The 16,161-nt window shown below is 39.0% G+C and overlaps 1 protein-coding gene across 1 annotated transcript in view; it reads left to right on the top strand.

The window, feature by feature from the left end:
* Nucleotides 1-16,161, top strand: part of LOC121962364 (contactin-associated protein-like 4) — a 132,637-nt gene that overhangs the window by 57,556 nt on the left and 58,920 nt on the right. Inside the window, exons 6-9 of the mRNA XM_042512620.2 lie at nt 6,864-7,039; nt 8,792-8,938; nt 11,489-11,756; nt 12,187-12,336. Coding sequence (XP_042368554.2) covers nt 6,864-7,039; nt 8,792-8,938; nt 11,489-11,756; nt 12,187-12,336 — 741 coding nt within the window. The remainder of the gene's footprint in view (nt 1-6,863; nt 7,040-8,791; nt 8,939-11,488; nt 11,757-12,186; nt 12,337-16,161) is intronic.

The raw sequence follows: 16,161 nt of genomic DNA, 5'->3' as shown, positions 1-16,161 counted from the left end.
AATGAAACCTTATGCAACCTTGTTTATTTCACCTATTAGCTCTTATCCTGCTCTTCATCAATGGATTATTATTTTTAACTGACGGGACTTGCTACAAAGTTTGGGTGTGCTCACCACTGCTGCTGTGAGTGGATGATGATGAAGACTGTGCAGGTGCAGGCTGTGCCACAGCTATTCATCCTTCATTTAGTAGACAGAGCATTTAGAAATGGAGTAGATTCTGACATAAATCTAAACTTGCTGTATTCAGCCATACCTCTCTCTGCTTCCTTCCATCCCCCACACTTGTCGCAATCTCCCTCTGTCACTCCCTCTTTACATCCCCACAATAAAAGCAGAATATTGTCCAATCCCCTCTGTTTGGGTATGGGTAGAAGAGTTCTAATTCCCTGGCGGTATTGTCTATCTGTCAGTGGTAGCGAGGCGTGCTCTGCAGAAGCCATCAGTCTGACATCAGTCTCCTGAGTGACACCCGTCACATCTCGCGACCAGCGCCGAGCTGATAGTCAACAAACTGCTCAGGAAACTCCGGGTGGGCGCGAGAGAAAATAAACTCTCTTCGTTTTTGTAATGGTGCAGAGATTAGATTGAGCTATGATAATCCACTGATACAGCTAATACTGCAAAACAAACCCTCAATCACAGTGCTGTCGCTGCATTCTTCTTTCTCAGGCTCCTGTTGTTTTCCTGCCTGGCTGCCCACTCTCCCTTTTCTTTTTCTTCCTTCCCTATTTCCCTCTCTCTCCGTTGTTATTTATCACAGCTTTTCTCATATGTCCCCTAATTTTGCCCCTGCTCGTTTTTTTTTTCTAGTGGTGATTATTTGCTTTGTTTTTCAATTGCATGCTCTTTGTCTTTCTCTCCTCACTCTTTCTCCCTCTCTTTTCACACACCTCCCCTCCCTCCCTCACACTCTCCCGGGAGTTTGCAGTCTGCAGACAGTGTAATTTAGATCAATAGCTTGGAGCATCCACCCTGAGCCACAGCATGCTCCTCCACAGTCAGCTGTTGGCTCAAGTGAACAGAGGAGAAGCTCAAACTAGGGGGGCAAAGATAAAAACCTGAGGATTTAGATGCGTTACATCCATGGCTCTAGAGCGTGTGCTATTCTCAGGGGCTCTTCATACTTTATCTCTCCCATTTGGCAGCCTGATCCTGTCGGGCCTCTCTTTAAAAGAGATGCATGTCGCATCATGAGATAAACAAGCTGGCTGAGACACAGAAAAGCTAAAGATGGCTAATGATGGCTAGCACTGAGCTTCAGGGATATGTGCTTTAAAAACACACACATAAAGAGCTCGGCTAGAGCTGTTTTTGTAAGACAGTGTAACTTCCATTAGCATAAATTAATGATGAATGAAAACAGAGCGACAGACCTATATGCATTATGCAAGCAGACAGACAGGCAAACAGATAAATACAGCAGTGAGACAGTTAGGCCCGCTCTATCTGCCCGTGGCTGTCCAAGCAGTCGGACTAAATTGGCTGGCTCATTAAGATTTATGTCGGCTATCCAAAACCATCTCATTTCCGCTCTGCTTTACATTTATCACATTGTCAGTTTGCTCTAATGTAGCCCACTGCTTCATAATTCAGTGCAATTCTGAACTGTCACAGGAAAGCTGTAATACACAGCGGTAAATACACTGAGGGCTGCTGTGTCCTGCTCCAGTGCGTTCTGGAAGAGTGGTGTTAAGTATTGCTGACTAAATTAGGATGGCATCAGAGAGGCGTGCAGGGCAAGCTGCATGCTAAGCGTCTTTTCTTTATGGAAGCTCGGATTCTGGCTGCTGGCTGTGTTCTGGTGCAAAAAAAAAAAAAAAGACAGAATATTTTAGATTTTTACAGTCACCAAACATCAGCATGATCACAAATGCTTCCAATAATCTCACAGAGCAACAAAAGCTTCAATCAGATCTTCCCTGAGGCATCTGCAGAGCCCTGTTGAAAAGAGATGAATCTCTCCGGACAAAGCGTGCCAGTTGGCAGAGAAAATGGAAGACAATGAATCGTGGTGATTACTGTTGCATTTGCTTACTCCACTCCACTTTTTCTACAGTGATTTACAGTGAGCCTCCAGGAGGTTCTGCTGTAAACAGCCTCATAAGAGTTCCAGTCAGCAGTCGCTGTATTTTTAGAGGAGCCTGAAATTGCCAAGATAGCCATGGGACTCTTACTGTAACACACTCACCTGCTGCATGATAAGTTGGTTACTGCTGATTTCATCGGTGTGCAGCAGTAATACAGTTTGTATCTCACTATAAAAAAGATGATAAGCTGCATATATAGTTATATAGTCAGACATGCAAATGAGTGGCCACCGTGTCTTCCTCTGAAGGCTGTTGGACAGAGAATGACAGAAGAATTGTTTACTTTTTTGTATTTTGGGAAATTATTTTTGACATTGGAAAGAGTTAACAGAAAATAAGGGTAGAGAGTAGGTACGACATACTTCTCGTACCTACTCTCATGATCTGTATCGACAAATTGTGCTCAGACATCCTGACCACTTGTTGGCTTATATGAATTGGGATTTTTTTTTTCTTTTTTAAATATGACACAATCTGAAATCAAATTTACCCACAAATCCCTTCCCCCTTTAAGAGAAGAACTGATTCCAGTGCAGTCTGGGTAAAGTGTTTATTTGGCTGAACATGTGTGAGGGAATAACAAGGGTTGCAACAAACCATTGCTTTCATTAATATTTATTCAGCTGATTATTTTCTCAATATTCTGTTACCTATTTTCTCTAAGCGATTGTCCCAAACCAAAAATATTCAGTTACATACTGTATGTTAGATTTGAAAAGCTGGAACCAGAGAATCTTTGACATTTTGCCAAAAAAATTACTTAAAATGCTCAAAGGTCGACTCCATCTGCATGGTTTTTCAAATTTTTAAAACACCCACGCAAAAGAAGGTGGGTTGAGCTCTGATATTTACAACAATAATAAGTGAAAGGACTCACCTAAAAAAAATATCTGTTAAATTGTGCACTATATTTCAAACATTTTCAACACTTTATGATGTCTGACAGCCTATTGCAATGGCAAACCGAAGCTGTTATATCCTTACGCTTTCTTTAAAGCCACCAGACTCCATCGATAAAACAGTTATTTTTCCTCATAGAACACAAGAAGTTATTGGTCTACTCCTGCCTTGATCCAATAGTTTCTTTGTGTTATTGTATTACTTTCAGATCCAAACTAACTGAACGTGAACGGCAGTACATTGCTCAGCTTCCGTGCTGGTTGGAGGAATATATGGAGCTAATTTGGAGGATCGATAACACACAATTCTCAAAGAAAATTTAGCTCAGTGACAAAGAGGGACATTAGGTTGGTTAAGTGTGTATGTTTTAATGTCATAATGGAGACACCATCATTATAACAGTACACATGGGAACAGGTCTTCTACAGAAGCTTAGGAAGCTTTATATTTTATTAATACTGAGAAGCAACAGAATGATATAAAGACCTAAAAAAATAAGTCATAAAACAGAATAGACCTCCCCTTAAAACAATTTTCAGAATAGTCAGGGATTAATTTTCTGGCTATCAATTTATCAACTAATCATTTCAGCCTTACGTATATGTATCTTTTCTTCCTGATCTTTTTAGTTTTGTTAATGTTATCAAGTGCTAAATGATGTGAATCACTAGTTCTTTTTTATGTATTCACTGTATATATTATTTACTGTACTTTAATTATTAACATGCTTTGGTGACATATTTTCCTCGAAACATCATGCCAATAAAGTCCCAATGGATTGAATTGAAGAGGCAGAAAGAGAACTGACACAGTAGTGATATTCTTTCAGTGAATATCATTGTTCTGTTTTTCTTTTTTTCAAATTTGTTTTATGGTAATAAAAGTGAAATCCCAGCTGTGACTGTAGCAGAGAATTGGTTTAGAGAAAGTACATTATTTTTACAGTCAGGCTGCATTTCAAATAGCACCACGTGACGCTGGAAAGCTGAAACAATTATAACAGTCTGTCTCCTGATAAGACCTGTCATTGACGTCCTTCATAAACAGATTTAGAGCTGGAGCAAAGAGCCATAATGGAGTAGCAGACAGAATATGATGAGGTGATATTGCCTCAGGGAACTGTCTGGAACGGTAGACTCCTGGAAAGTGGAAGTCAGTGTTCAAGCGCAGACTCCTCAGCTTAAAGACAAGAACATTCAATATTAGTCTGCTCTGTATGGATAAATCAAGCAGTTATTGCAGTGTTACGCAGCTATGCTCCTTCCAGTTGGAAAATAAAGACGACGGCAAGTTTGGGTGCTGTCAGACCAAACCTCCTTCCTCACATCCTCGCACAAGAGGAGTGAGAGGAATTAAGACTGACAGAGATTAATAAAAGGAGAGGGAGTTTCATGAATGAAAGTTAAGTGTTTCTATAATTGTTTGCCCTCAGACTCCTTGTATTGATTGCCACCTCTCTGTTTCCACTCATTCAAGCTGTAACCAAATATGTCACCTCATGAAATGGTGGTAAAGGAAGAGTAAGACATTTTGGGAAATGCTGTTATCAACTCCAATGTTTGTACAATGAGTATGTAGCTGAAGCCATGAGGAGGCAGTTAGTTTAGCTTAGCTTAGCATGGAAGCAAGGGGGAAACAGGAAGCATGGGTTCATGTAAACCTCACAATGCGCACTGTAAAACATTTTAAGCTGATTTAAGTTGGATACATGAATCGTTCTCTCAAAGTGGTGAGCTAAATTAAGTTCAATAAAATAAATGTACATAAAAGTAATTGTTCATTACTTTTTGTAGGTATATACATGTAGTAGGTTGTTGTAGGTTCATGGGAACAGCCTGTTCAAATTAACCGACACCTACAAAGCTCACATATGAACACATTTTGTCTCCAAGCACGAGAATGTAAAAATTTCGGTGCAGTTTCTTCATGAGCAACACTTTCTCTAAAGGCTATATATTTTACATTTCTGTCTATGCACCAAATGCACAAGTTAATATAACGCGCTACTTAGCAATAGTCGCACAATGTATTTATGAAGTCTAGCGAAACCAGACTAGCCGTTTCCCCCTCCTTCACCTCCTGGCATTTCCAAACTTACAGTAACCTAGGGTTCAAATCTTATGTTTTTTTTTTTTTTTTGATTAGACATGAAACAACTACATTTAGAAAAAAAGACTGTATTATTAAGTAAAAAGTTGAACGCTGAGGAAACAAAGTCCTACGCTTTAAACTATGATCCTCTGGATAGCATCGGTTTTGGATGTTTCAGTTTTCATGTCAATATCCGCTCATTACATGCTTTCGTGTCTTTAATGTAAACTTTCATCTTCACAGGAGAGGTAGGTTTGGCCACCAAAACAACTTTTAAGTTTAGGCAACAAAACAAATTGGTTAGATTTAGAAAAAAAACATCATAGTTATGGTTAAATAACTGCAGTTGTTATATAAGGCTAAGTTAAACAGTATTTCATGTAATGTTAACCATGTAATGTAGTAAAAAAAAATTTTTAAATAAAACAAAAAACTTCAAAGCTGACCTCTGGTTTCACATGAGATATGAATAGCATCCTCCTGGGTGAAAGTCCTGCGTTTGTTTGACTCATCCACCACTGCTTCCTCCCATCCTACTCAGACTTTTATGCTCTTTACATTTACATTGAAATTAGAAGCCCACTTGTCTCATATCGACGCTACAGCTACAGGTCACTGACCGGGCTGACATATTTGATGCCTGGGAGTGAGAATGGGATGAGGCTGCAGTGTTGACAGCATCAGCAATTAACCCTGTGATCACAGTTTGGACTTTAAACTAAAGCTGTGAAGAGGGCAGCAACCCCTGAAACTGCAGTGCTAAAAATGAAATAATATAAGTAAAGGTTTCTATGAGTTTTGGAATTACTCTCTATCTACCTATCTATCTATCTATCTATCTATCTATCTATCTATCTATCTATCTATCTATCTATCTATCTATCTATCTATCTATCTACCTACCTACCTACCTACCTACCTACCTACCTATCTATCTATCTATCTATCTATCTATCTATCTATCTATCTATCTATCTATCTATCTATCTATCTATCTATCTATCTATCTATCTATCTATCTACCTACCTACCTACCTACCTACCTACCTACCTACCTACCTATCTATCTATCTATCTATCTATCTATCTATCTATTTATCCTTCTATCTGTCCATCTGTCTACCTGTCTGTCTATTTCTCTCTCTCTTTTGAAAAAAAATGTCCTTCATAATTAATGACTTGGTGTATCCCTCTCCTTCTGTTGTAGCTCCTTCTGTCAGCAGAAAGTCTTTTCTCTCCCAACACGTTAGGGGATGCAGAGACAGATCCACCAATTTGGACCTGCTGGTGTTAGACCTGTCATTAATTATGTCCTGCTGTCATTCTGCAGCATCGTCATTTATCGTGCTCGGTCCTCCTCCCCGCCTGCATACAGATATGTGCTCTCTCTGATGAGAGAGGGTGACCTCAGTGACCCGTTCCCCGTTCGAAACAAAGATGAAAATAACCCACTGAAGTTGTAACGTTTTTATGACTTTTTGTTTTGATAAATCAAACATGAACCTTCCTTTAGGGTTTCCTACTGCTAGAAAAAAAAGCATTTTAAAATGAGTTCTTCAAGCGTGTTTGTCCTTGTTAAAAATGCATTATGTAGGAGGACACAGAATGCTGACCTTGAAGTGTTTTTTTATTTAGTACACCTTAGGAAAAAAAATTGAAGTTCTTCAGCAGGAAGTGCGCATAAGAGGATTTCTGCATTATTTGGAGTCATTACTCAGCTAAAAAATGCACCATCAGGACAACAAAATTTCGTGTCTTTTAATTTTCTCATTTTCCTTGCAGGTGTGAGTTCCTCCTCCAGCGGGCAGCTTCTTGTTTCTGTGGGTAGCCTGCTGGACGACCAACAATGGCACCATGTGAAGCTGGAGAGGCTCAGCACTCACCTTAACCTTACCGTGGATAAAAACACTCATCAGGTTCATATACCAGCCGAGCTTAGCCACATGGACATTCACCAGGTAAGGGAAACTTTTAAAACATTTTTTAAGTGTCTGTTTTGAATAAAGTTTGCTATTTTGACCTTTTTGGGCATATGACAGCTGGCACTCAAAACATCGAAACACTCTTTCATGAAATGTGAACAGAACAAATTGTGCGCAAACTTTTTGCAAAAGGAAATTTACATGTATTCCAGTAATGCTTATCTTTTTCTAGGTCTTAACAAAATCTACACCAGTCTCTGACTGCTCATAGTACTTGTGAAAATAAGGAATACACATAAATTGCTTGTCATTATTAGAAATTACAATTTTAATTTGTATTTTTGCTCCTTTGTGTTCAGTTTTGGGCCCAAGCATTTGTGCTGTAAAAACAGGCCGATATTATCTTGCATTTTATCTATCTATCTATCTATCTATCTATCTATCTATCTATCTATCTATCTATCTATCTATCTATCTATCTATCTATCTATCTATCTATCTATCTATCTATCTATCTATCTATCTATCTATCTATCTATCTATATCTATATCTATATATTTTTTTTCTTTCAATATTAAAACAATAAAATACATAGTTTTTAAATATCAGAACATGTATTATAAGCAAAGGGCTGGCATATTTCCTTGCACCACCTCTCCTTCTTCTCTTGTTAGTCTGTCATCTCGTGCATGACAAGTTCAGCAAAGTGTTTAGTACCAACAGTGACCCATGGCGATGCAGCAGGCAGATGATGATTACTACTTTACGCTGCATGTAACACACATCTCTCCCACTGCTGGGGAAGCAGAGGAAAAACTCCCAACCAAGTCACCTTGTAGCCCTCCTTTCTCTTTCTCCCATTTTGTGTCCCTGTCTCGTGTGCTCTCTTTTTCTCTCTTCCCCAGTTCTCCACATGCTCCAGTCACTTTCCTTCTCTCTCCCCCCTCTTTACCTTTTGATTTAGTCCATTGAAACTCCAGCCAAAGTGCCATTTAAGCACAAGACAGTTGTGGACAGTTTCATAAAAGAAAAAAACACCCTTTACTTCACCCAAAATAACTTCAGTCTCAGCATGAGAAAAGTTTTTTGTTTTCTTTGTTTGCGGCATGTTCACAAGACGACAGAATGCACCCATCCATAGTAATTTTAACCTCCTTATATGGCTGGAGCTCACAGTCACTTTACGATTGATTTGCATTCATAAACTTACATACACATGCCTGCAATCAGTGCCTGCAAGTGTTTAATGTGCAAATCTACTGACAGATTTACTAACATTTCATGATTGATAACCACTGACTTTCATTAAATTTATTTTGTCAACTGTTTTCACAAAATTGTATGAGGTTAGATAAAAGAAAAACCCCAAGGTCATTTAAGTAAATGAACTTGTATTACAGTAATACAAAGATTATAAGTTGAGCCAACTAAAAAATAACTTCTCTTTCAACATAAGAAATTTAAGCTTACCTTAAACTAACTACTTTGTTTTTTTTTTGTTTTTTTTTACTAATTAGTGTAACATAATCCTGCTTTGTCAGCTGATTCCACACAAATTAATGTTACACCCAACATATGTTTGTTATTTTTTTTATTCACTAATAGTCAGCTTGAGTTCATGTTGGTTGCAATACTGAACATAGTGAGTTTGTGAAAAAAGAGAGTGTTTCTATGGATTTTCTTTTTCTGCTGTCAATACTTGTGAGCTGTGTGAGCCCACAGGGGCTGAGAGCTGCTTCTACATTTGTTTTTACATACAGTAAATCACGTCTTGTTTTCTCATGCAGCTAAGTGTGGGCACTGTCCAGAGCCATGGACTGCAAAAACCCATCCTGTCCAACAGAAACTTTCATGGCTGTCTGGAAAACCTGCTCTACAACGACCTCAACCTGATCCACCTGGCCAAACAGAGCAACCACCAGGTCACCGTGGTGGTATGTTTTTGTGTTTTAGCATGTCTATCAAGACAACGCAGTGATGTAATGTAATGTAATGCAGTGTGTATTGGATGCAACAGGTATTGCAGGTTAATACCACTTAACATGATATTATTATTTATTATTGAGCATTTTATTATTGAAGGTTGTGCAATGCATCGCCTCAGCCAGAAGTGCAAATTGGTTGCTGGTGCAACTGTCTTCATGGTGTTGTGGGATGATTGAAAAATTGAAAAATGAAATGAAAAATCATTGGAACATCATTCAGTGTTCATCAGAAAGGACAAATAGGTGACTATGGAGTGATGTTAGTGTAGGGTGGGGGAGGTACAGCGTGGGAAGGGTTAAATAAGGCAATCATGGGTGCCAGAAGTTAAAGTTTTGAGTGACCTTTAAATAGCAAACAGAGCCTACTCAGCTCAGAATGATCTGTTCAACTAACAATGATCTCTTTTTGGTGTTTTTTTGGTGGTTTCAATGAGTCATGAAAAGATCAAATTCTCAAGTATTTCAAAAGCCATTTGATAGTCATCAATACCCATTTAAACAGGTTTTTGTCTTGTCTTGATGCACACAGTTGTGTGCATCAAGACGAAAACACAGAGAGAGAAGACTGATTTAAATACAAAGACGCCTTAATGAACAAAATGTGTTTTAGCAGACTTTAAATTTGTGAATGGAGGAGTTTTAGTTACAAATACAGCTCTGTGAAAGTGTCTGTATACACTCATTAGCTTAAATCAATTCAGCTTTGGATTCTGGGTCAATTTTGAGTCAATTAAGTAACCGTGGCAATGTGTGTTTTTATCTATTTTTTTTTTACTGGTTACAAAACTCACTAGAAGTCTAGATTTGTCTCTGAGGCTTATGGGTACTGCAGTGTGTCCTTAAACGCCACTCAAGCAATTGTTGCTTTCTGTTTTTTGGCAAACATTCTTTTTTACTGAACTTTACAGTTTTACAGTTCTGTGCGACATCCAAAACTGACACATTCTGTTGCATTTCTGCTCCACAGATGGTCTGCATCATTTACGTCATCAATGTAGTAAAATATAAGATAAATTGACAGGATTACTGTACCTGATTACGTCTTTGCGACATGTTGTCTTTCCTGTAAATAATAATACTGAGGTGCGATTCTTTTAGGCACCACATCCTCTCTGGCATTCACATTTTTGACTGCACCAATCAGAGTGGTAGGACAGCATTACGGAAGTAAACCTCACTTTCATGCATGCAGATTCTGACCAATAAGACAAAGCCTTACTGTGAGGGCTCTGTGTGATTGGCCGGAGAGTAAACAGCATGGCGTGTATCAGACAGCAGCTACAAACAGAAGATGGTGTTTCTATATTTGAAGTGCAAAATCAGAGTTATTTTGGGATGTTTATCGCACAAGTTGACGTAGCGGTGACATAATGCAGCCTATGTGTATGTTTTATGTGGAGGCTGGGTGGACTGAGCTTATTATAAACTATTGTCCAATATGAGATAGCAGTCAACAGAAAAAAAATTACTTTTGCTGAAACCTTCTCATGATCCCAGTGAAGTCCTATGTCACTTAATGATGCCTCTAATTCATTATTTCTGTCCTGTAGTGCCATAAAGAGAAACTTCTAAAAAAGTTGATCACTTTTGTTCACCACAGACTTTCTGTGCTCTTCTTCCCTCTTATTCCCCTCTTCCCTTTTTTCCATCTATGTCATTAGTATGCTAACGGTCACTATCACAATTATCATTATCATTATTTTCATCATCTGCATCATCATCCTCTTCCTTTTTACACCCTGCATCATCATCACTATCATTAGCATCATCATAATCTTCATCATTATCATCACCGTTGTCATCACTTGCACATTTATGGAGTTGCAAACCCCAAAGCAAAAGAAAATTTAAAAAAACTACAGAAAAAAAAGTAGAGACTTACAGATGAAAAAGAATAAATCAGGGAGGAAAGGTGATAGAGAATGAAAATGAGGAGAAGGGAGGAAAACAGCCAAGGAGGACAGAATGAAAATAGTCATCACAGAAAATTTTATTTATTATGAACTGTTTGTTAGTGGGAATGAATGTGCAATTTGTGCCTCACATTGTGCTATACAAGAGATTTGCCTGAATACATTACACTAACCATGTCATGTATACATTGTGCTGAGCATCTTTATTTCCCTCCGTAGGTTATTTAGTTTTGTGGTGGAAATTTAAATCATGCTAATGCCTCTGAACTCTGCATCAAACTTTTCTGAAAACCATTGTTTCATTTACTTTTCCTGACGCCATGCTGGAATTATGTGTGACGAATAGTGAAAAGCGGGTGCAAACGCTGTGACCCTGATGCCTCCGGTTTTCTGGCTTATTTTAGCTGCTCAGCTAATATCAATATGGTAATACAGATGTCCTTTTACAGAGAGCTGCTGATGAGACCTCTGTGACATCGAGTCAAACCGAGTCAGCCTCTGCAACTGATGAATATTCATGTTTTATTATCACTGTCATAATCATGTCTCGCTCACTCTCTCCCTTTTTGCCTCCTCTCTTTCTCAGGGCAATGTGACCTTTTCTTGTGCTGAGAAAGTTTCAGTCGCTGTGACGTTCACCAACTCCCAGAGCTTTCTGCAGTTGCCAGGATTGGCATCGTGGTCATCGGGGGTTGTCTCTGTGGCGCTGCAGTTTCGCACATGGAACAAGGCAGGGCTTCTGTTGACCTTTGACCTCCCGCAGCAGGAGGGCACGGTCTGGTTGTACCTGAGCGAGGCCAGACTCCGCCTACAGATCAGTAAAGCTGGCAGGGCCCAGCTGGAGCTCAGCACAGGTTGGTCCAGTCAGGATTGTTCAGAGTCAATAATAGGTCTAAAGTAAAGATCATGATACATCAAATATACTCGATGTATTGCGACTAGTTCCACATGGAAAATATAAATTGACCATATCCCAAACATTGATTATAAAGTGCCACATCTTTTAAGCCAATGGGATGAGACAATTTTACTTTATTAAAACGGTATTTTAGTAAACTTTATTATAACAGTGCTTAAACTTTATTATGGCAGTACCTACTTTATTTAACTTTGTTGCAATTGCAGTTCATGTAATAATTTTGCATTTTAGTAGTCTACAGTAGTTTAGAGAAGATTTCAAAATATTGAGATATATATCCAGTATCATGATATAGCCTGAAAAAATAAATATTGCCCTGTCATAGTCTCGGATGTATTGATTTTCGTGTCTGTGTGTGTATCAAGGCTCAGGTCTGAATGATGGTCAGTGGCATTCTGTGGAGCTGCACTCCAGACAAGATCATCTGAGCATCACAGTGGACAAAGACGAAGGAGCCACCGCTCACACCAGCATCCCACTGCCTCTGAACACAGACAGTCAACTCTTCTTTGGTGGTAAGAAGACATAACTTGTGATGTTTCCGTATGTTTTTGTAAGTGGTTATAGACCCCCATCCAGTGGTAATCAAGTTTTTTATATGCTGCAAGACACATAATAAGTGAAATATGCAGTCGGACTTCAGGCCTTTACACAGTAAATCCTATGTTATTAGATGCATTTTTTAAACCTCATCCAAACCTTGCACACTGAGTCAATTCCTTTTATTTTATTTGTTGCAAAAATTTGCATTACGACAAAACGTATAGACATATTGCTTCCTTGCTTCTCTACTGTGGAGTTACCTCCCTGGCTGTCACCACTCTCTCTCCATGTCTTGTATTTGGCACTGCAGCTGCACAAAGGGGCTGAGCTGTCCTCCTTCCTGTCTCCACACTGTCTCTCTTTCTGTCTGTTTGTGGCCCACATCTTCCTCCTCTTCGCCATCATCTACCTGAATATTACTATTCACCTGTTGAAAGCAGGCTATCTGAATTATGAAAGGATACTGTGCACCTGTTCAACTGTCTTGTCACGCAATGTGTCAGTTTTTTCACTGATTCTTTTCGAAACGACTCTCGAGGCTTTGGACGAATGCGAAAAATGCAGAAAATCGAACCTGGTCCGAAAACTTTAATGATAGAAGGTAGTGAGCAAACACAATTGATGGCCTTTGCAGGGTTTGTTACATCACAAATCTAAGGAACCAATCCAATTACACTACAGCGAAACAAGGAGAATCAGAGAGGGCAAAGCATTGTTTTTTGAAGGCCAAGATTTACTTTCGATTCAACTTGTCAGAGCTGGTGATAGAGAATAAGATTAATCTGACATTAGCAACACATTATTATCTGTTTGATAGATTAGTCAAGACTCATGGAGACTCATGTTTTCTATTACCATTTACAAGCAGAGGTTTGTGTTGGATGAGCAGAGTCGAAGGTGGGCAGGTACTGCAGGCAAGCAGCTGAGGGGGGTTGGAGAGAGAAGCAGGGGCTAGTTTGCATATTCATAGATAATTTAAGGTATAGAGTTACATCCAAGCCATTCTAAGGCATGAAGTGATTTTTGTTCCTGAAAAAACTTCTGCATCTTGCTGCTGTCGGGCGCAAACCTCCTATCTACAAAACTGCTATAGTTCAGGAATAAGAAAAAAATGCTGTGTTTTTAAAATGATCCAATGGAGACAGGAGGTTTAGTCACACGCTTTTTAAAAAATACATTTCATTGTTTGAGAAATGGTGAAACCCACACATAAACAAAGGGGGACCAATAGAATTAATTTATAAAAAAAGAGGTTTGCGCCTTATGACAACGATATGTAATTTTTGATGAAGAGCGGTCAGTTTTAGGGGTTTAATCAATGTCCAGTTAGGAACTTTAAAAGAAACTCAGTTTACAGGCATTGTCGGGACAGCTGAGGACAGCTGCCAAAAGTTGTGCATCTTCAACTAAAAACCTTCTCTTGTCAAATATTTTAAATTATACCTCAAGTAGACCTCGAGATGGGAAAACTGCTGACATGGCCATTTAGGACTGGTTAAAATTCACTGAGGTACTCAGGTAATAATTATCATCTCCAGATCTACTTTGGAGGTTTAGTGCCACCCAGAGAGAGATGAATCCATAAAGCTGCTTAGTCTCTCCCTCTCCACTGCCTCCTCCTCCTCTTCCCTCTCTCTTTCTCTCCTTCTTTGACTTTTCTCCTCTCCTCTTACTTCTTCCCCAGTTTACTTTTTGCTCTTCTTTCCTTCCTCGAAGCATTTCCATCTCTCCAGTCGCTCTCCCCTTTAATTCCTCTCGAGCTGTCTGTTATTCCCCCTCCCCTGTCTCTGCAGTGCTACTTCATACTCTCCCTCCAATTAGTCCACACTCACTCTTGCAGACATAAATAATGGCATATGCTGTAGATGCATACATTAACCCACTGCACACATCTCATTGTCCATTAATGAGATTGTAGCCTTTTAAACAGGCTGTTCTCATGCACCGTTCATACGTATAACTATGAAAAGTAAAGCAATAGAATTTATTTATAACACAAGATTGTAAGTCAGGAGGCCGTGATCTTGTGACCTTTGTGCTGATGGGAGCAAAGCAGGAAGTCAAAGTGCACGTAGGGAGGTGGTTGAGGTGGTAGACAGGTCAAACATATACAGGACTATGACTCAAGAGACAGCTGTTTGTGTCCTGTCAACTTGAGTTATTACAAGTTGTTTACTATATATATTCATTGTTATCATCTTTCTGTCATCTTTCGACAGGGATCATGAGTCATGAAACGTTCTTATCTCACACATCACAGTGTACCAATGGCTGGCTGTTGCTAAACACGACATCCAAGAGCAATCGTCATTTACATATCCTGCCCCAACATATTCTGGGTTTAAAGGGCTTGCTGCAAGAATTTACGGCATGGAGAGGCAGATTACAGCCAGAAGGAGAAGACTTTTCTTAGCTGGAAATGAAAATGCTAAAGTCCCAGGTCCAATTTAACCAGCTGGTTCTATTTTGCAGCCTCCAAGGTGGCATCAAAGTGAGTCGGTAAAATGCAGTATTAAAAGAAATTACTGCAGCCGTCAACAGCATTACAGTGGACAATCAACACTAGAACTGAGGTTGAAATATTTGATTTATCCATCCACGTATACCAACCTATAACCTATAGACGTAGCCAGCCAATCAGGACAATTAAAAAAATTCAGTTTGACTCCAGTCGTGATTTAAAGTGATTTTCAATCCTCAAAGTGAAACATCAAATTTCGAAAAACTTTCGCCATGAGTCATTCCCACTGCCATGAGGAAAACTGATCCGACAAAATCTTCTTTTGAGCCCCTAAAATTCAAAGTGACAATAAACAGTGACTCATCTTTCCTCCCTCCTCTGCTGGGAGGTGTCGAACTCTGTGCCTGATGGGCTGACTGTAATTAGAGTGCTGCAGAGCCTGCAGCTGCAGCTGTATTTGGCCACAGATTACCACCATCCAGAATCAACCTCAAGCATGAATCACTGATGGATAAGACATAAAGCTCAGCTCTGATGAAGAGTGGGTTTATATGACAGCCAACTCAGGTCTACATGTGCTAAGGCTTTAGATGAGGACAGAGAATCCAAAATCAGTCTCATCAGATGCACAGATTACGGAGTGGAGCAAAACAATACTTATGAACTTTAAGTTTGGTAAAAAGTAGTTGAAAAAGTAGTTGATTCTGCAGCTATCGTGGAATAATAAGCCTCTTGCAAACATCGAATCTGAAAATGCATTTCTACTAATAGAAACTGGAGCAAGCAAAGTCCTGTTTTCCTTTTGCCCAGAGACCTAACAGCAGCGATGCAGCAGTGGAAGAAGTACTCAGATGTAGTTTAGAAATATTTTGTTACAAGTAAAAGTCCTGCATTCAAAATTTTACCTGTGATAAAAACAATGAAGTATTTGCATCAAATACTACTTATTGTACGAAAAGATCTCATTATGCAGAATGGCCCATTTTTAAATAATTCATAATATAATATTAGATTAGAATCTTGCTGCATTTATGTTTTCATCAGTTTAATGTAGCAGATGGTAAAAGTAGAGCAAATATTTAGTACTTAACACTTTTAACAATTATTGTATTGTATTGTACTGAACTGTGTCATATGGTATCTCGTCTCGTCTCATTTCGTATCGTCTCGTCTTAACTTTTAATAACATCATATTAATTTGTTTATTGTGTTTTTGTATGGGTGGAAAATGGAAATAGCCAAATAAAGTACAATCTCCTCAAAATTATGAACGTAACTTGAGTCAGAGTACTTCTATCTGTATGCAGTCTTCGGAATGGAAATCAATCTACAGTGC

The sequence above is a fragment of the Plectropomus leopardus genome, chromosome 5, assembly GCF_026936395.1.
Source record: "Plectropomus leopardus strain MGB_pleo_1.0 chromosome 5, ASM2693639v1, whole genome shotgun sequence".
Lineage (NCBI taxonomy): Eukaryota > Metazoa > Chordata > Actinopteri > Perciformes > Serranidae > Plectropomus > Plectropomus leopardus.
Note: the sequence above shows the minus strand (reverse complement) of the source record. Positions and strands in the feature narration are given on the sequence as shown.